The following is a 22375-nucleotide window of genomic DNA, read 5'->3' as shown; positions in this document are numbered from 1 at the left end:
AACAAGGGAAGATCAGCTTATTCTATCAAAGAATCACTTTTTAATGTCATGCTTTCAAAGTTTCCTACAAGATGCCTTCAGAACCAGGAAACCCTCCCTTCTAGTGACAAGGGGTTAGGACAGATTACTCCTGTCATCCCTATAAAAGTTGCAAGTCTAACATATGTGTATACATTGCAAGAGAAATAACAAGAATTTAAGACTGGATTCTCAATATATTCCCACTAGTTTGTTAAAAAGAGAACAAAATGTCATCTCTTACTTTCAGCTGTTTAGTCTTCTCTCGGAGAGTGTGCCGGTAGAGCTGCAACTGTTCTGCGGCTTCAGGCCCAGGCTGCCGGGCCAAGATGTGCTTCAATTCCACATACAGTTTTTCCTTTTCCTAAGAAAAAGACAAGAGGAAGAGCTCTTATAAAACTACTATAGCAGCAAGCAAAACCTGTGATGAAATCAACCTCACTGAAATACAACTCAATCAGGAAGATATTTGCAGAAACAAATCTGCCTGTGTGTCAGTCTTTCCTCACTAGCCATAAGGTATTTAAAGTTGTTGTGATAGCAGTGGGAGAGCTCATTAAGAGAAACATCCAGCTACTTCGAACCACGAATGAAATACTCTTAAACACTGTCATCAGTGAGCACACTCTACCACATGGAATATAAAACAGTCACTGGAAAAGTATCCAGGGGTGGGAAATTAATTACTAGTAACTGTGCTTATTGCAATCTTTCTTCTTATGAGCCACATTGCCTTACATTAAGGATCATAGCTTCACCCAACAGAATGTGAGCAGGCTATAGAAATGTCAGGGAAGGACTGTACAAAAGAATAACTACTTCTTCCAAAGAAAATCCTGCAAAGCACATGTACACACACACACACGCACATATACATATATAAACTTTCAGTTTCACTGCAGGGGCCCTGGGAAAGGAAAAGTATAAGCAGCAATAACTATGACTAGCACAATTACCACCAAGTAATTTTAATTTGTCATGTGTCTCCTCTTCCTTCATGTTGGAACAGTATACTTGTGGGAATTGGATATAGCCATGTCTGAACAGAAACCACACCATGAACCCACTTATAACTTTCTGTACTGAAATGCTGCTTTCAGCTGTGTTTTGAGAATGTACTTGTTTTTAGTCTGAGGAATAAAGCTCTGAACAAAGCCACCTTCATAGCTTTGCACATTACAATATTTTTAGTTACTACCCTCTCAGACCAAGATTATTATTATTTAACATTATTTAGCAAGATCCCATCTTTGTGTGGTACCTGGAGAGACAGACCAGCAGACAAAAGATTTAACTGAAGAAGACAAAAATAGGATGGGGGATTATTTACACTGGCTTTGACAAAACCCCTTTTTGCTGCTTTTTTTATAAGCTCTGTCTACAACTCTTACCAAAGAACTCTTCCACTGATGTGGGAAAGAGTGCCATCCCATCACCTAGAATTGCTACATTTGGCCTTGCTCAGTGGTTGAGTCAGGATTTTCAAAAGTGGCTTGTTATTTTGAACATGTAAAATTCTAGGTGTTCAGTCTTCAAGAGCATTAGGAGTTTGGAGCTTTTAGACCTGAGCACTTTCTGGAAACCATGCACTATAATGGTCACAAGTTGGGACCCAAAAATGGAAGCACTTCAAATCATAAATTACTTTTGAAAGCATTGCCTTTAAACTCTGAATATTACTGAGGAAGGGTTCCTTATAAATGAAGTGGTTCACAGTTTATCTCTGGAAAAATCAAAACCTCCTGAGACTCGAAGTTAGCATAATGGCAAAAATTATATTGAGAATTCATTCTCAGTAGAGAGCTGTTATGTCATTACAAGAGGTTTCCACCACCACCTTTTCTTTCTGAGGAAGCAAGATTTTACTGCAAGTTAAAAACAACACCAAAAGAAAAATCTGCCTTGTCAAAATCTGGCTGGTCAGTATTAACATTCCACCCCTGAATGTGTCACAGATTTGTATTTTGGAAGAGTGTAATGGTAATTTGGATAAATATGGAGCTGTTGATGGATTGAAGGTCTTATGTGCAATTGTTTTCCAATTTATTTCTCTCCTAACCCTCTACAAGGGCCAACCAAGCTCTTCAAACATTGTGCAATGGTGTGTATAATAACCTCATTTAGAGACAAAGCGTGCAATTCTATCATAAGGAGAATCTATCTTATGCAACAGAGACTCGTTAGCTGTCCGATGTATATTGTCTCCATAATCCAACAGAGGCAGAACCAGCTGTCTTATAATGCATATACTGTCCTTCCTTGCTAAGCGCTGTCCATCTCTTTTACATCTAGTCAATTAATTTGTCACTGAGTTAGAAGCACCATATGTCAGCAAAATGTTAAAAGAAAAACCTGGATACTTCTTTCTTCAGCAGCAGAAGTTTATATTCACAGGTTGGCATTTCTATAATTTCTGACATTTTAACCCAAGATGCAAAAAAAACCCCAAAACCAAAACCAATTCACTTCTATTAATTTTAAAACAGCAACACCATAGTAAATCTAAGTCAGTCAGTCACAAGTACATGTGATATTACCACCAAAAATGCATTGCTTACAGCAGATACTTTTATCTCTACACATAGGAAATCAGGAACGCCCAGGAAAAAAAAATCAGCACAAATTAATAAAGAAAAATTTTGGCTTCTACAGTACTCTAGCTATATGCAAAGGACAGATAAGCTATACAATGTGTATTACATGCAGATATCTTATAAATAGCCAGCTATCAGATACAGTGTAGAACACATAGAAAGACCTGTAGGGTTGTCTGATGTGTGAGTTGTATTCAAAGTAGCTTTCAGTTGTAGTGTATCAACTAACATCTCCAGAAGATGGATCTATATTGGGTTTTTTTGTTTTGGAAACAACTAAAATGCATGTGCATTCCTTAATGCATAATTCCCAATGGGTCCAGACAATGGTATCCTGACACTGACAAGAAAATCTAAGTCAGCAGTGATGATCAGCAGTGTAGCAGTAATTCAAAAACAAGAGGGTAAGCTGATCTGTTTGGTGCCTATTAGAAGTCAGTTAACACTATTTTGTCCAAAGTAGAAGTCGGTTAACGTTTATTTCTGTTGGTGGCTGCACAGATGACATTGGAGAAAAAGCTACCTGAAAGCCTACATCCATTGGGCAGGAATAGGTCAATTCATTATAGCATGTGTAAGATGGATTTCGTTGGCTTGTCCCAAACTGCCTCCCTTCACACTCCACTCTGTGCTCATGCCAGGCTGCAGTCACGACATACATCTTGCCAGAGTTACGAGTTCTTGAGATGAAAAGACCTTAAAGTCACAGACACACTGCAAGGCACTAATTCTTCTTGAGGAGGTGAAGGAAGATCCATCAGATCTCTCTGTAACTCCATGCTATTAAGCCTTCACTGGTAAGACTAATGTACATGTCTTCAGATCAGGCCTAGTCCAGTACCAAAGCTTTTTATGTCATCCTTCCCACAGCAAAATTCCCATGGAATCCAGCAGGTGTTTGACTGTAGGACTGAGCCCATAATGTCAGCCAGCTTCACTGGTTTATGACATAAACTAAACCAAGCCGATGGTGGAGAGATGAGGGCACATTCATTTTGTGTATGTAGGGCACACTGGGAGACTCAGATTGAGGGTTACAGTCAAATTTCTGGCATTCCAAAGAGAATTTCAGCACCTCTGTGAATACCTACTATAAAAATTGTGTAAATAAAACTCCACATTATTTTTAGAACAGCCCTTCGTGTCTTAGATTTGTTTTCCAGGGGAGGTCCAAGGAGCCCACAGATCTGCCTTTAGGCTCAGCCATGACAATAAGTTTCTGCATCCCTAAGTCTCTCACTCATTAATTCAGAGGTGGGGGGCAGCGAGGTGAGTGGTGCTTTCCCCTATATTTAACTGCCTACTGTCAGCCAGAACCCGGAGTCCTCCGGGCCTGCTTGCTCTACAGTGAATTGAGAATTTTCTTCTGCAGAAAACTGGCTGATGTTTGGCAAATTTCAACTGATCCTTCAGGACCCAGTGGTCACGAATTGGCTCGGTCTACAGAAAGAAGAATCACTTTTGCCAGCACAATCCTATTTCAAAAGAAGCTATTGCTGCTGACTAGCACAGCCCAATTTGCTTGTTCTTCCCTGCCAGAAAGACCATCAGCACATTCACAAAGTGACACCAAGGCATTTCACTGCTTTGACAAGGAGTGGGAGGCAGTCACCAATGGTGGGATAGACCAATGCACCTGGTATTAGCTCTAAAGATGTGACTCCATTTCATTTCATCTTCTCCCTCACCATGACACCAGGAAACTCCTGAAATGACCCATCTTGTTAGTTAGCCCAGGGCATCATTCTGAGTCAGAGACGATGGATGACCGTACATTTAATGAAGATGTATTCACAGCAGAAAAAGGCCATGAAGCCCCAGCTTCTTCATTTTTATCAGCTTGTCTTTCCAAATAGATAATTCAAAAAATTTACCTGACATAGCAGCACACCAACAGCCTTCTCCACCAGACCCACAAAAATCCTATTGTGCACCAAAATCTTTCTATCACACAAATTATTAAAAAAAACCCACGCAAAAATTCACACACAGAAAATCCCCAAAACTTTGACTCAAAGTAAATTTCATTTACATTAGCTCCTGTGTCCAGCAATTGAGCTAAAGGAAAAACCCAACAAGTTAAAAATGTAGAGCTAAAGTGTGCAATGTAGTTTATGGTGGCAAATCCCAAAACATTTAACCTAGCTAAAAATCCTTATTTTAATTAGTAAGGTGAAGAAAGCAACACAACTCTGTAAGCACACTACAGTTCCTCACAGCTTTGGTGAGGAAAACAAGTCAGCCAACGTGTCACAGGGGGGTTTCTTGTTTATTGGCATTATAACCAAAATGTCAGTGCTATGCTGAATTCCAGAGCCATTTTGTTTACGATGCCATGCAGCAGCAGAGCATCCTTAAGGGGTTGTGATCCCTTTTCAGAAGTGTTAAACAGAACACTGAAATCAGGATTACATACATACATAGACATACACATCTAGTCATAGGCATTTTACCTGTATAAACTGCATGTTTATTTGTGTGTATGTGTATGCCTAACGCAGTAGCTGTTGGCTCAGGACATCTATGATTAAAAGTTTTATGAGGTGTAGAAAAAATTAGCATACAGTAACCTTCACAAATTTTATAACAATAGAAGCAAGTTGCCTCCAGCACTGTGAGAAATGTGCAGCATAAACTTTTCCAATAAACACTTTTTAAAAGCTCCTGCTCTTTCTTGTGTATTCCACATCTATCAGCAAACACCTCTGCAAGCATGCAGTTCCCTAGAACAGCTTGTATTTTCATCATCATCTAGACCCTCCTCTGTCTAATGTGAGGGGTTTTTATTGGGTAAATTAATTCAGGTTTGAAACAGGGTACTGAAGCCCTTTCACGGTGTGGCAATACTAACACTGCATGAGATGCTTTGGGTTTTCTTGTTAAAACGCTGACACCAATTTGAAGAAAAGGGTGGGATAATGTCCCCATTTTTGGTGAAATCTGCACCACTCTAAATGGAATGAAATTAAACCTGTCATGACTTATCCCTCCAGTTGATAATAATGCTTCTCAAGAGCAAATCTGTTTCCTTTGGCACAAAGCAGACTGCACCAAATTGACTGGCATTTTCAAAACAGCTTAATGAGAGAGGAAAAAACACCTTGGAGCATCTTCTAAGGTCTTCACCCTTGACTCTTTTTTGTAACAGTAAGAGCTGAGTGCTGCATTATTACCATCTTCCAGGAACAGCAAAGTACAAACATTTCCAGCTAAAGTGCAACTGCAACTTACTATTATTTTTATTATTATTGCTAGGTACCTGTACTATTGTATCTTTCTGAGGAAGTGTATGGGAAAACAGGGGGGGGTTTCCATTGGACAAACAAACAGGTTACATATCCTCTCCTCCTTTCAACTTCTGAACTCTGACACAAGGATAACAATCAGAAGAAAATGGCATGGATGCCTCTTGCTGAAATAACAGCTGCAATCCCCTTTTTACTATTGACATTACACAAGAGCTTATAAAATCATTAATCGGAGTAGCTCGTTTAATCACAGTGTTTATACTTTACATTGCAGACAATGATCAATTAATAATCCCCTGTTCTATATGTGTGAACAGGAACACACATGCACATACATACACACAAAAGAGAAGTGAGCTGTTCCTTGAAGGTGAGAATTACCCTGGCATGGATTGATGTAAATATTCCAGCTATTTCCACAGTGCCTGCAGCTTGACAGCTGGGCTGAAGAGAGCTCTAAACAAACCTTTGTTTCACATTCTAGTAGCAGCTTGTCTTAAAGTATCCTGGAGGAGATTCAGAGGTTGATACAAATCTTATCAACAAGGAATCTAAATATTCTAAGTGAGTAAGTCTAAAAGGCAAACAATGGGGAGCCTTTCACTAGCTAATAATTACCATATACAGGGTTTCAAGCCCCCCAAAAAAGTATCTTCTTCAAATGTACGCTATTTGACTTAAAACCTCTGTATTTTAACATCAGCGTAAGAGCATGTATTTTAGCTATTCAATAGCCATTTGGATTTTAAAAATATCAGTTGAATCAAAGGAGAATTATCACAGCTCTGCTGTTAATGATTAGCTGTTGCTGCAGCTAATGCCCTGGGATGGGCATTCCCAGCAGACCCAGCTTCTGCTCTCACTTCTGACTGATCTGACAGATGACCTCGAAGGGTCAGAGTAACTGCAGAGCTGCTTCTAGAAATACCTATCTGTAAGTTAGGCACCTACATCTCTTTAATCACCTGCTTGACTTAGATCCTTAGATCTCCCTGAAAGATGAGAGCACTTAGCTTCAAGTCCTTTGGTGTTCTGGAATTGCTACCTCTGAACAGCTGTCTCAAAGTCAAGCCACCACTTAAACCTACAAATACCTGTCTAACAAGGCAGTAAAGCCTACATACATCTTTCTGACAGGATGGCAGAGTTTTCCTGCATATGCCAAGTACCTCAGGGAAGGAAGAGTGGTCTCCTGTTACACTTTGGAACCTATTAAGAAATAACAGCACATCTAAGAAACACACACGGTAGTTCTGGAATCATGAACGTTTTAATATATGGCTTTCTTCAGACTCAGTGTAATTAGAGCTGACCCTCTGCTATCCTTCGAGGAGTTTTGTTTCAGCTTGCCTTGCCTGCTTCTTAAAAATGAAAGAAACAGAAACAGGATTAAAGGAAGGGGAAAGATAGTGAATCCTAATGTTTATGTAAAGACAACTGCTGTGCCCAAGTGTGCCATCCCCTGTTTAAGATTACAACTATATCTACTAACACAGGCATGGGAAGGCTCTGAGCCTAGAGGATGTGGAGCAACTGGCTGACTGATGCACCCTACTTGGCAGAGAGTGTCCCTGTGTGGCGTTCATGGCTCCCATGCACTCGTCTGGCTGTCTCAGAGTGAGGCCTGGCGGAACACAGTTCTTTCTATCCCTGTTTGTGTCTTCATGTGTCCAATTTTAAACTACCTTTTTTAAAAAAGCAGCAACACAATGCTGTTTAATTGCCTGCCTCTAACAGCCTTAGCGCTGCTGCATCTTTCTGCACATTTTCTCAACAACAGCACCATCCACACTCCTGTAAGAATGAAAATAAGTGATCTGAAATAGATAAAATCTAGTCTGTCCCTGTAGAATGTATTTTTGTGTTGGTTTTTGTTGTTGTTGTTGTTGTTGCAACTATCATACAAAATAATAATCCATCACCGAATGAGATGCTGAAGATTGTCCATATCTTGCTGCTGAGGGACAAGCAGAACACCCTTACCTCAATGGAAGAGCGCCTGCCAAAGGGTACACCTGAATAATAAAGATTTGCAGCTGGCTCTGGGCCACACTATATAATATGAGCTTGTGAATGTATTGCTACACTGCTGTTGCACTCCTCCAGTACTTTAACTTCTCTAGCAGCTTCTGGATGGCTGGCAGTCAGTATCGGATTGCTAACAGCACTGCAAAGTTTGTGCATTGCAATGTATTCAGTCAGCACAGCGAGTCATTTACTTTCCCTTAACAAGATAACTGGTTGATTAATATACTTTACCCTGGGGTGCACAGCAGATTTATTTCCTTCCCAGATACATGCTGAATACAGGAATGAGGAGTAAACAAGTTTGTTTTCAGTTATTTGTTATTTACTGGAACAATTCCTGAAATTTTTATTCAAGCTTTATTCTAGAGAACTATCATTGAAGCTAATGGCAATTTTGACTAAGAACTTTAGGAATGGATTATTTTACAAAATATTTTAAGTCTAATGACACAAGATATCCATGCTCAGGATTTCTGGATTCAAACCAGATGTAACGCATTTGAATAAAATACTTTGATGATCACTGTTTCTGCTTTTCTGATGCAGATTACAGATAACGGTGATGTACCTTGAGTACTTATATGGCCTCCTCCTTTTAGTATCTGATTGCTGTTAAATCTTTAATGTACTTATGCTGAAGTACTGCTTCCAGCCAGGGCAGTGATCCTCTTCTCATTCTATAAGAAGTCTGGACACAAAAAGTTGCTACATGAATTGCCAAAGTTCACTAAAACTCCTGAAAGATACACAGAATTGAAACTCAGTCCCCCAGGCTCCCAGGACCAGTGTGCTGAGTAAACCTATAATGTCTGCTCCTTGCTTCTCAGAAACACCAGGGCTAGACTACAGCAGCAGGTTAGAAGCGTGGGAGAAAAGTCACAACCATAAACCAAGTATACTTCAAGCCAACAATCTCTTCATGCATGCTGAAATTCATGATTGGGAGTACGTGTATTAGAATGCAGAAAACAAATCTATACTTGACATTCACCTACCAAGGATGTACTTGTGTAATTGAATCAATCTTGCATGATGTGGAAGGATGGCATCTGATGACCTACCAGAGTTATCTTTGAAGCTCAAACTCAAGTAAATACATAAATTCTCCTAAAAAACTTTAAAACCAGATTACGCATTCATGTACATTTGTCACCTATAAACTAAGAGATTTTTACTCCACCTGCAACTTCCTCATCTTTGTAAATGGAATCTAAATATTTCTGACTAAAACACCATTAGAGCAGCTAAAAATAGTGCAGATCCCCAGAACTTATTTTAATGTTTTATTCTAATTTCTCAAATAAATTTGAACCTTGCTTCTGTCCAAAACCATTTATCATGGGAAATCTGTTTTGTTTATGAGGGCAATGTAGTTCCATAAAGATTCAGTAAAAACTAAACTCTTCCACTAAGAAGATTCTTCATCAAAAATGTGTTGTTTGATTGCTAAGTAATCTGCTTTGCTTGTCATTTTCCAGTACCAGAAATATTTGCACTATTTTTACTGGAAAATTATTTTCTTATTCTAACGAGCAGCCAGTTATCTCCACCTGATGACATTAAAGTCATCAGCACCTCTTCCACCCATTTTTTCAGAACCCTGTTTAAACAAACATACCCTAAACAAAACAAAAACCCAACAAAACCAAAACGGCCATTTTCCTAGGAAGACTTTATTCTCTTCCATTTGTATTCCAGCATATGTGGGAGGAGGGAAAGAATGTAAATGTCAGTGTGTTTTTAAGAGCAGTTTATCACGCTGTAAATTTCTATAGCATAGAACATCTTCTAATTCTAGATGGACTGAGATTAGAAGGGCTAAAATAAAGTAATGTGCCAAGAAGTATACTCAAAATATGCAGAAATAGAAATCAACTCCTTTCTGAGGAGAGCTAGGGCCAGAACAGAACATCCCTCAGATCCCTATTGAATTCTTAAGGCTTACACAAAACTTTCAGGTAGGCATGTAGACCCTCAATAGACCTTCACACAGGTGACTCTTATCTTTCCTGTTTATGAGATGTGATTATTCATTACATCATCACAGGATGGCATATGAGCCTAGGTAAGTTGCACTGAGAATAAACACAATGATCCTACAATTTTCTCAGTGTGAGTGGTTCTACCCCACTCACAGAACCCTACTGGATACACAACCATCTTAAAAAAAAAAAAATTAAATTAATTGGAAAAATAATATCAGTGTCAGAACAAAAGGCACTAGAGAAACTCTAATTGTATGGAGAAATCATCATGCCGGGCATAAAATCACTAGAAGACACTAATCCTTCAACTTAACACCAGTACTAAAATATAGAACATTTCCACTTACAAAGTTAAAATCCCCAATCAAAGCCATAGCTCAGTAATGAACATTTCAAGCACAACAAAAGGAAAATAAAAGGACAGCATGAGGAGGAAAGAACCTGAGAAAGTAGTCTTGAAGGACGAGTCAATGCATAAAGTACCTCCATATGTCACTTCATACTGCATTGGACACTCCAATTGAAATCAAATTCAAGGCACTGGACTGAAATTAATTTGATGGCACTGACTCAGTAGACTGTTATGCATCAAAACATTGTGCTGATAATTAGATATTTTTTGTTCATCACTTGTTAGAACTGAGTTACCGCCAGAGTTCATGGGAATACATTTTTTTCATTTGAAAAAAAGAACAGAAATTCTCTTCGGAGTTCAGTTCTAAATCAAGGCAATTCTTACAGTGTGTCTTTGACACACCAGTGCCTAGTTCTGCATGGTACTGGGGAAGTAAAGTTTTTCTTTATGATTCATACCCAGGTGAAAGCCAAAAAGTAAATGTTAGGCCTGAGTCCTTACTGTATTTCTCATTTCTATATTCCAATATAAATCCCTTGAAATTCTGGCCACCAACTTAGAACTGGAGTCATAAACTCAAAAACCACACTCCACCAGGTACTGTTTTCTGTCTCTCCTCTTCCTTAAGATACATAACAACCCTTAGATTTTTATTAAGGACAGGAAAGCATTTTTCTGCTTTTTTTTTTTTCCATGTCAGGAATCATTTCATCAATGGTTAGAAGCTTTGCCAGTTTAGCTTTCTCTGTTAGTGGTGCAATTTCTTTGTGCTGACATGGCTATGCCAGGTACTGGCTATGCAATTAGATGCGATCATACTGGCAAGAAAGTCTTCTGCCATTCAAGAGCTGGTATAAACTAAATCAGAAAAGTGACTTTTTGCCAGTAGGAATGGTACTTTTAAGAGTAGAAAAGGACTAAAGCTCAATATACTCACCCCTTTAATTGAGGGCTGAGAGAACCGCTAGCTTCAGCCACAAGATAGGGCATTAATCCAGTGCTTCCAGAGGAAGTCAAATCCTCCAGGAAATAGAGATAGAAAAGAGCCAAGTCCCAGTAAAGTATAAAAAGCCAAAAAGAAAATTTCCTTTTTCATTTTCAGATGGAAAAAACCCTTCAAAAGGCTGACTTTATATATAAATGATAAAGGAGCAGTAAAGAAAGGATTGTATTTTGGCAGTGGATTTTACAGTTCACCTGTAAGTCTCAGTGCATACAAAGCACTCTCCCAAACTACCTCTGCTAAAATCTCTCTAAAGGCAAGATGACAGAGAAACAATAATGGGCAGGTCAAAACAGACTCTTAGGGATTCTACAGTCATTAGTTTCCTGAAGTGAATTGCAGTTATTTTTATGAAAATAGACAATTCTGCCAAAAAAATTCCTAACTCAGACTATCTATGCTACATGTAACATGTAAGTAGGTTACACTCTCAAATCCAAGTGGAATCTATACTCAACTCCAAAAATATATAAATGTCAAATTTGAGAGAGTAAAGTAAACCTCAGCCATTTTGAAGATGTACAGGTAATACCTAAAATAAAACTGAACTGGTCTTTAAGAATATCAAAATAAAGGCAGGTAATAGGAGAGTATTCTATTTTCCCTAGCAGGCTCTCCGATGAGAAAATCCCTTACTCGTCATTTGAGCACACTTTTCTGTATTACGTGATGTACAATGGAAGCTACATGAGCACTGCAATGAAGAACCTAGTAGAAGCATGCTTCATGAAACTGCCAAGCTGGGGAAAGAAATTATTTTCAGAAGGACTAGGCTCTCATGTACTGGGCTGAAAAAAATGATACAAGATTGAAAAAAATAGTATTTTAGATAATAAATGGGCAGAAAAATTTTGTATAACAAATATATGGAAGCAAATCCTAAATCTCCTCCATTAGTTGGGAGAAAACTTTGATTTCAGTAGCTGCCAGCCTGCATAAACCCACATGGTAACACACTGTTCTAAAGCAGATTTCTTTATGAAACTATAGTACCAGCTTTGAGAAATAAAGATGGTTATGTATATGTTCAGACACTATAGCAACAAGCATATCAAATTGCATAGAACAGCTCTACTACCAAGTTAGCACGAATGAAATAAAACATCTGCCTATTTTGAGTGTTTAGCTAGCTATTGTTACTACTGAATTGAGTCATATCTCTAATATATTCATTCAAACACCACTGTAAGAGTGGGAATTATTTTATTCCCTTTTTACTTGATACGAGGCACGCAAAAGCTAAGTAACCTGCCCAAGGTCACAGAGAAAGTCTCTTTCGCTCTCTCCTCCCTGTATCTTACAATACCCAAAATGAAATGGCTGATTTATACTGGAGACAGCAGCATCCCCTCTACTCCTCCTACTCTCTGTCAGTGGGACCGTCAGTTCTTGGGGGGATTGAAACTTAGCTCGAAACTTGGCTCAATACAAGGACATGTGGGTGTTATCTGGCTGTAATCTCTGAGTCAGATATATGAGCTAATCATGCCTTTTGCCCTTGCACTCTTTGAAACTATGAGCTCAAGATGCTAACAGTCTGGAAGCATCACATCCTGACTGCCCATTGTCTCGTCTTTGATTGTTGACAACTTAAAACAATGGTGATTAAAAATACATATGTATAGAAAAGCAGTACTTTCACTACTACATGCAAGGCTTAAATAAGATACATTTGCCTTTGCCTCCCTCCACAAATAATCTTGGTTGCACATCTCTCTTTTACATTTATGAACAGTCTTCTGAGATGACTGACAATGGAGGTAACTGACATATAATGTGAATCTTCCCACTGTTATCCATTCCAAAACGTTCAGTTGAATAAAATTCTGCTCAGTCAGACATAAAATCAAATTAGAGGAGTTCACTCTGAAGAGAAAGAACTAAATTTGAAACAAATAAAGCAGTGCATAATTTACTTTTAATGGGATAAGTTCCTAAAACCACACTAATCATAATCCTAACAAGATAATACATTACATTACGAGTTTACCACATCACTGTTCAGTATGCAGTAGAGCAGCAGAGCTTCAGTCACATGAGGGATTTGCCCCACATGCAAAGTGAGCAAGTATTTTTTTTTTTGCAGTGGGAATTTGTTCAGCAGAGCACTTCTGTTTATTAATAATTATACCTTATGGCCATACAACACATTTTGTTCATACCACATGTGTTCACAAAGACCTTCACCCATCACTGAAATCCCTTGGTTAACACACAACGTATTTCTCCACAAAGACCTGCAGTATTGCTCAATGGTTTAGAAAAGAACCAAAAGATGTTGTATCTTTTAACTGCACAAATTCAGAAGGAAGGTAATGACTCAAACATGGAAGTTGGCTTACCCTGAAATAACATTTCCTATGTTTGGCAAAAATGCCATTGGATTTTTATTGACCATAAGTATTCAAGACCTTGGGTTTGGATCTGATTTTTAAGACAGCATTTTTCATCAGCACTGCAGATCACAACTGTAAGAATGCCTGAGTTAAAGGAGAAAGTATGACCACCTGCTTTGCAGCTAGTCTTCAAAGTCTCAGGATGTCCACACTTATTTGGTATATGAGAGTTGATAGGTTATAACCCAAGATGCTGTGGCTACAGGGCACAGATAAATCAGAAACAAGAAAAGAGCTTAATAATTTCTATAACATGGGACATCTTTCTACACCTTTATTAAAGTGTTCAACTCTGAAAAGTCACTCTAAAAAAACCAACATTCATCATGTTGCATATTCAATACCTCTCAGCAAATGTCTGATACAAAAAATGTGCCCTGCTGACAGGTTAAGAGATATTTTTGTATGGGATTTTAGAGTCAAGCTGGGTTCTTCCTGTACTGTCAGCAATCAAAAATTTCTGACTGAAATGTAGCGAATCATTCTTTTAATCACATAGCATGGATATAGCATGCTTTTACAGCTGCATCATTTTTAAAGAACTAACAGGTGAGAAATAGTGAGAAAGCTAATAAAAAGGATATGATCAAATACACATCAGGAGCACGTAAAGTAAGCAGATGCTTTTCTTCATGAATCTATATACTGTGATCCTTAGCAAAAATTTCCATTTATATATTCAGCTCATCCTGAAACACTGTTCCCTGCATAAACCAGCTTTTATTTAAGAGACCATTTACAAAAAAAAAAAAAAAAAAAAGAAGAGCAACAGAAGACAAAACTACACTGCATACAATACAAATGGAATTATTTTTTCCTTATACAAACATTATGGCTCTGCATTGCATGAGGATGCAGCAAGGTGAATACCCAACAAATCAAACTGCAGGTTGCTGACACTGGGCTGAACCATTTCCAGACGTGGGTTATTTCTAAATTCCAAAGGTGTTTTTAATACTCAATACTCAATCCACATAGTTTTTTGCACTCCATTTTATTACTACACTTTGATGTGAGGGAATTTAAGTTACATAATATTCACACACAGAAATCACAGACACACACTCACAAGCTTCACCTTCAATAAATATCCTATTTGCCAGCATGATGGCTATACACATATAATAACAGTTATGTATGGCAAGCAAGAGATTAAGATTGTTTTAAAGCAGATACATGCAATGGCTATGCCCTTGTCACAGAGTAAGATGTGGACGAAGACTGGGAGTGAGGAGGTGTGACTTATGCAAGCAGACACAACATGGGGAAAGCAGTAGTCCTTTGACCTAGTAAGTATCCCTCAGCTCCTGCACTCTCTGACTCTGAATACAGGGGATGTTACACCAACTAGGCACAGGCCAAGTCATCAGCAATCCCCCACTCCTGCAAATGAGCAGAGACTGAACTGAATTGAGCTGACTTCCATAAAAAAAAGATGTTGAATGCCTTTAAGCATGAGGGGATTTACCAGAATTTAAAAAAAGAAAGGAAAAAAAAAAAAAGGAATTATCAGACCTTATGGGGGAGCAGTGCCTTATACACTGGCTGTTATATTAACCAGACAGCAAACTCACGAAGCAAGATTAATTATATTGGGATGACAAAAATTAAAAATTCCAGAAATGGGGGCTAAATTGCTGCTGGTTTCTGTAATTCTACATTTCAGTGAGGATCAAACCCTACATTCTCTAAGGATACACTGCCCAAAATGGGGTCTGGTGAAGCAACCATCCTGGTGCATACGGCTGGGTTCCCTACAGAAGGTTAACATTATTGCTGTCCATTAATTTCCTTCTGCTGCAGGTGTTCCTCAGGCTCGGTCTTTCACCAGAGGAGTTTGGAACATGATAGCATCAATTTCGTAAGTTATTAGCAAGCATTTTGCTTTATTGAGTATCAGAGTATCACTTTACAAAACAGATATTACCATCATACCGAGGAAACCCACTCCAAAGAATAATAAAATTACTTGTACAAGGTTATCCAGACACTTAGCAGAAGCAGCTCAGCTAGTACATTTAACTTGTGAGACCTACACCAACGACCTATGCAGTAGGACATACAGCCCTTTGAGGAAATGAGCTGGGGGATATCCTCCATCTCTGGTTACCTCTCCTTACCTGCGCCCTGCTATGAAAGAGTCCTATTTCAGTCATTGTGAAGGACTCAAAAACTCTGTGGTAAAACAGAAAAGAGTTCAGATATGTTGATAATAAAGCCCTGAGCATGGTATTTTTGGTCTTTTCTTTACCATCAGTCTGAGGGAGACCTTCATTTCAGCACTGTTGCACGGGAAATTGGTGCAAAGGATATCATTAGCAATTCTAGGTATAATAATTAAATTTTATATAGCCAAAGTCTGACTTAAATCTAGGAAAATAATAAAAATAGATTTGCCATAGAAGGACTGCTGCATAGACAGAAAGATTGTGCCAATGGCTAGTACAGTGACATTTTCTTGGGCAGGCAACTTAATACCTCTATATCTCAGTTCTTCACTTCTAAATAAGGATAATAGCTAAACAGGAGCACACTAACGATAAGGAAAGATACACAATAGAGGCAATGTAAAAATCTAACAAATTGGGTTTGTGCATGGGTAAAGCACAGTAAATTTGAAGCTGTTTTTGCTACATTTTAAGCTAAAAAACTATTTCACTGACAGTATTTCAGTGCTATGCAACAAAGACTACATTTTTCCAAACAAAGGCATAATACACCATACACTACCTTCAAATTAAATTGCAGATCTACTTTTTCCTACGAAACAATAAAGAGAGACAAACCCTGACTTGATAACATCTGCTGAACTTCTTCTCAAAACAGAAGGAGATTCAGGTCACATTCTACTCTCCATTGAGCAACACCCAACATAGGCATCAAGACTATTAGGGTATTTAAGACCAAGATGTTAAAATCATACCTAGAGCTGGTAAACTGTAGCTATCCCTACAGTCACCAGAGAGGAGACAAATTTCCCAGTTTTACATCTAAGGTTGAAGCCCAAAGACAGTCCTTTTTTGTTATATTTGATGGCAATGTTTGCACTACAGGAATATAGTCTCTCCTTGATTCTACAACATAGATCTTATTGGTATCACTAGGGTTAAGGGACATCCGATACAGTTAAAAAAAGGTAAGTATCACAAAAATTATTTTTTGGCAAAGTTCAACACAAAGACCATGAAGTCAAATATGGCCCAGACAGCAACATATTTAAGTCACACAAACTCTGTAGGATTCATTCTGCCAAAAGCCATGCTGAGCACAAATGGAATCAAACAAGGATTTTCCTTCATGTCCTGGACATAACAGGCATGTTTAAAAGGACAAAAAGCTTTTCTAAAAGTCTAACACTGACTTGAAGACTGATCTATGACATGAATAATGTAAATCAGACCTTTAATTTTATTTTCCAGAGTTGTCCAGGTACCAGTAACCAGAATATAAAAATCAACTAATCAGATGCTATTTGTTCTCTTTCGGTGAGTCAGTGCTGCCATCTAAAGCTATCTAAGGGGCATGCAAAAGAAATTTAAAGTCATGCATCTAAATAACATTCAGGAAGCACATCTGAGTAGACAGAGAATGCAAGGTAAGTCAAATATATTAATAAAATACAACAAAATAATGATGCTGCAGTACCTGAAGGAGCAATTCTTTCTCTATCACTTCACCTGTCTTGCTGATAAGCTGCTTCTGTAGTCTCTGTATTTTCTGAATCAGCTCATAGGTACTTGGGTCACTGGCCTAGACAAGAGCAAAGCAGTCTCAAAAATTATACATTATAACAAGTTAGTGTTTCTTGCTTGCAAATGAAAACCATAATATCTAATTGTTCAAAAGTGACAAATATAAAATGGGGGGGAAGCGGGGGGGAGTGTTGGGTGTATTTTTAAATGGCATGTATACAAGCAGTCCTGAAACTGGAGTGTCTGCCTCTTGGAGATCAGTTGGAGCATGCTCATGTTTAACACTATTACCCTCATGAATCCTCCTCCAAACAGTTAATATAAATAGGAGTCCTTCACAGCTTAACACTCAAATCAACAAAGATTGGTAGAAACACGTGGCAGGGAAGGAAAAGGAGGTCAGTATATAATTTTTAGCAGAAACTGAAACTGCCCACTGACAAATGAAGAGCAGTGCAAGTACTTCCCACTATTTTAAGAACTTCAAACAGTGTCAATTGAGTTTTAAGAAGAGGAAGATTTTTCTCCTGAACAAAAGAAAGAGTAATATAGTCTTAAAACAGATTGAGAAGTTAAGAGGAATAAATTATGGGTGTACATTGATGAATTATTATGAGGCTTTAAAGTGTCCATACGTGTGGAATCTCATTCTTCAATGGAATTAAGTGCTTAAAAAGGTGATGGACTGTAGGCACTATCCTGCTGCCCTCTATCTACATAGCCTGTAAAGACCAGGAGCTAGTAGATGTCTGTCTCTCCTTCTTCCCTTTCCATTCTTTTGTCACAGATTGTATCTGAAGGAAGCTCTAAGGAGCAAACAAATAATTCTGTGAGAAGCCGCCAGCAAAGCTTACTTTCCCACCACTTTGGATCTTCTTGTTGAATCCTTTAATAAAGGGCAAACTGTCTGAAGCTTTTTCCCACTTGGGGATTCACAACACCTCTCTCCCACATGGTTTCTCCTCTCTCATATGGTGTCTCATAAGGATTAAACTCACACTGCAGTGCAGGTTCCAATAAAGTCCTGCTCTCTGTATAATTTGCTTGAGCTTATAAGGAACTTGGTATCTCATGGCTCTTAATCTTTTGTTTGATGTTATCTAAATTGACTAATCAATTCAAGTGTAACTGGGACACTAACACAGATACACATGCAGCGGTTACAACACAACATCATTTCCTGAGAAACCAGGCTAAAAAGTAGTTCAGTCCTCACGACCCAGTCAGTCCTTGATTTTTTTATAGCACTGTCCAAACATGGTACCAATTTGTGACTACTGTATTGATATGAGGGTGTTTGTTCATTAGGAATTGAACCAAAACCCCATGAGGATTATTTCATATGGATCTTGCCATCTGCTGGCCTTTCTGTGTTCCAAATACAGACCAGTGACCTAGAATGGAATGAAGTAATTTCTCTTTATCGGTCTCTTCATACATTAATTTTCACAGCACTGGATGTTTTGACTGGCCTGATTTTCCTTTGTTGCAAGGTGCTGCTGGAGATTGTACCTAACTGTCTTTAACCTAGATCAGCTTCCTGCATTTTATTTCCTTTCCATGAGAACAGCTAAGCACACTGATCAGCTTTAATCTCAGCATGGAAAGATCAGAAATGAACTGTCATGTTAGTAAGCACAGCCAAAATATTCAGCTCTGCTTCTGTAGGGACTAGCATGTTACCACTCATTATTAGAGCAGCTAAGCAACCCAAGTTGGCATCAGATCTGAGATCCATGCAACGGAAAAATCTCAGCTGGCTCTAACTTACTTTGAAAATATCCAGTGATGCCAGTTGATGTTCACATATTTGGTCTGTGCTTGATGGATTTTTTTTTTTCCCTTTCATTTGGCAGGTTCAAATAGTGTGAAAATTTAGATTTGCTGTTTACGTAACAGTTGAACTCACATTACCTGGAATGGATATCTTTGGGAGCTCACCACTGTTTATGTGGAGACTCTCCCTTTGCTCACAGATGTAAGTTACCTTTTGACTTCATGTCTGTCCATTCCCCAGTCTACCTGATCTATGAGCCTTTCTAATTCTGGGTTTCTTCCCATATATATCTCCCTAATCGGGGAGGGTAGGATTGTATCTTTCCCCTATCATCCTCTTTTTCATCATCCATTTTAAGGAACCACCCCCTCCTAAATTCACCTTATGCATTCTTATTCCCTTTAGCATTTGACTGGCTCTACAAATCCCTCTGCAATTTTTCATTGAGAAAGTGACACAAAAATAACCCTGATTGCATTGTGCAAGGAAACCATTCAGCAGTTAACCATTTGACTGGTACTATGGAAATTTCGGTCTGCCTGCCCCTCCACATAATTTGCATAACAGTAAACGAAATAGGCTTTGTGCCATGTCACTGATTTGGTAATATGGGCTTTGGGAACATGAAACGCTGACACATCACCTCTAATTTTCTCCATCTGTGAACATTCAAGGGATTCTCCAGTTCTTCTTCCAAAACTTTGCACCTAGTTTGTTCCTTTAATAGTTCCTTCCGCATGTGATGAACCTCCTGTCTTAAGACCACCATAAAACAAAAAGAAAAAAAACCACACCAAAACCACATCAGTGTGACCAGAGCTCTAATAGGGACATTAACAAATCATTCTCCCATGCACTACAGCACAGGCAAAGTGACTCTGGTGATTAATAGTCGACATTGATATCACTGAACAGGTGGAACCATAAGATAACACAGTTAGACATCTTCACTCGCTTTAGTAGGAATGCTCAAAAAAGGGACTTTTCATCAGTTCCTGGGGACTCTATTCCACAGCCTACTGAATCTCACTGGCCACATCTTCCCATACACATTAAGGCCAGAAGGACAGTTAATTCGTCTAGAATAACCTACAAATCAGTTATGGAGTCATACCCCGTTACCCTGGTATTGAATCTAACAGCTTGTGCTTGAAAGATGGTTTTAAATCTACGTGGCTCACACAATCCAGTAAATAAAACACACTCTAGGACTTAAGTATGATGACACTGTTCTTTAGAGAACCCAAATATTTCTTTTATTACCTCTCCTCAAGGAATTTCAGGGGTGATTTACTGCTGAATCTAAAATTAATTGAGCACTCCCAAGATGCTTTGACAACTAAGCTCTTATGGTGGGGATGGGGGCTTGAGGGGCAGGAAAAAAAAGACAAGTTTTGCAATGGTCCAACCCTTACACTTTAGTGGGTGGATTATGTAAGTTCTCCAAGGGGAAAGGGCGTGTAGGATCACCATGTTCCTACTCCACCACTGAGTCTTTTCCTGATAAGCTCAGAGTTGCATTTAGCTCACTAAAGAGAAAAAGGCCTTTTTAACTGTGAGTTGGACAAGGTTATGGAAGAGGAAAAAACCCACATCTCCAATTGGCAAATCAAGAAAGCTAATTAGCAGCACAAGTGATAAATGGAGTCTTTCGACAGGCAGTTTTCATGATGGTTTTGGACTTCATTAAAGTCTGTGATTGCTGCTGCAGTTAGCAAGAATTGATCCACCCATCATGGCATGCATCGCAGTATACTTCAATTCCGTCACTGAGTTTCAATACAGTAACAGACTTTCAGCTGAATGCATTTGGGCAGCAAGTTCAAATCCTATTCCTGTCTGCAGTCAGTCGATGAAAACTGCAATTGCTAATGTTTTGTACCCAGTTCTCTTTTCTGTTACACCAAATCAAACTGGCATACTTCCACTGGAGTCAATGGGACTGACCACAGACTGAAGTTAATTTGCTCTGGTGAAAGCCATGGAATTATACTGATACAGTTAAGCTAAAGATCTCACCCAAAACTGTGGTGGCTACATAGAATTAGTATGACTGTTATCTGTTAAAAACGTAGCTGCCTCTCCTTATAAACCAAGACTGATTCTATAGAAAATTACAACAGTTTCCCATCAGCAAAGTCTACACTTCAAATATAGGAGAGTAAAAAAAGAAGGAAAGCATTAAGCCAGAGACAGAGAAGATAAATCAGGCTGGGACTATTAAACTTCTGTTTCAAAGAAACACAACCTTCAATGAAAATTTAACTAAATCTTTCTCAGAGAGCAAGTCTGCATATAAATCTGGAAGGAGAGAGCTCTGAAAATGTGCAGAGGTTTGTTATAAATATGTCAAGTATTCCCCATCCTCTGTGGATTGCCTAATAAAAAGCAGTTCCACTAATTTGGGCCTCGGGTACCACTAAGTAGCTCACTGAACTATGAACACCTTTTCTGCTGATGTCTGTCAAGTTTATTCTGTAGGCAGTAACTCACAGTACAAGGGGAAATACAGAAACTATTTCAACTTTGGCCAAGATGTCTTTTTTCCTCCTTTTCTCCTTCCTATATTTTAATTTTCTTAATTGCTGATAAATTGTTTCATAAATTTAATCCAGTCTGTGTTTGAAGTCAAACCAAACAATCCCCTTCTCCAAGGTATAATGTTTGTTGATGTAAATCTTTACCATGCTTAAAACATATTTTCTGTCTCAAACACAGAAACATGGGTGCAGTCACTATGGAAATGTATTCAATCAGATTTTCTACCTGAGCTCCTCCACATTAGCCACACTCTTGCCAAGTATTGCCTTCTCACGCCGCAGTTTTTTGATCTCCAGCTTGAGAAGTCGGATGTCTTCTATTCTCTGTTGGTATTGGGTTTCACCGTTGTTTAAGATGGACTGCTGGATTTTTATCTTTTCATAGAGCAGAGCCACTTCATCATTGCGCCGAACAAGCTGGGACCCCAGGATATCTCTCTCATTGGTAATCTAAGGGCGCAGGGCACAGCAATAATCCTAGTTACAGTTCCTCAGTACAAATCCAAAGTATCATGACTATATTTGCATCAGTCAAAATCATGTGCATTAAGAGGTTTCGGTGTTACCAGTGAAAGAAATATGGCAAGGGCCTAATAGTTTCCCCTATAAGGGTTCAGACACTGAATAGGATAAACTATGTATTCCGTTCACTTCAGTATATTAACTTTTTTGTTTCAACAGCACTATAAAGCTTTAGTAGTACCACATTTACAGTAGCTGAGGATACTGATCTCAAAAA

At 38.6% G+C, this 22375-nt stretch overlaps 1 protein-coding gene across 1 annotated transcript in view; it reads right to left on the bottom strand.

The window, feature by feature from the left end:
* Positions 1-22375, bottom strand: part of CFAP58 (cilia and flagella associated protein 58) — a 61034-nt gene that overhangs the window by 6568 nt on the left and 32091 nt on the right. Inside the window, exons 13-16 of the mRNA XM_074874042.1 lie at positions 21863-22086; positions 19740-19851; positions 17273-17377; positions 263-382 (exon numbers count right to left, since the gene is read on the bottom strand). Coding sequence (XP_074730143.1) covers positions 263-382; positions 17273-17377; positions 19740-19851; positions 21863-22086 — 561 coding nt within the window. The remainder of the gene's footprint in view (positions 1-262; positions 383-17272; positions 17378-19739; positions 19852-21862; positions 22087-22375) is intronic.

This window comes from Strix uralensis, chromosome 7, assembly GCF_047716275.1.
Source record: "Strix uralensis isolate ZFMK-TIS-50842 chromosome 7, bStrUra1, whole genome shotgun sequence".
In the NCBI taxonomy this organism is placed as follows: Eukaryota; Metazoa; Chordata; class Aves; order Strigiformes; family Strigidae; genus Strix; species Strix uralensis.
This window is presented reverse-complemented; position numbering and strand designations above follow the sequence as displayed.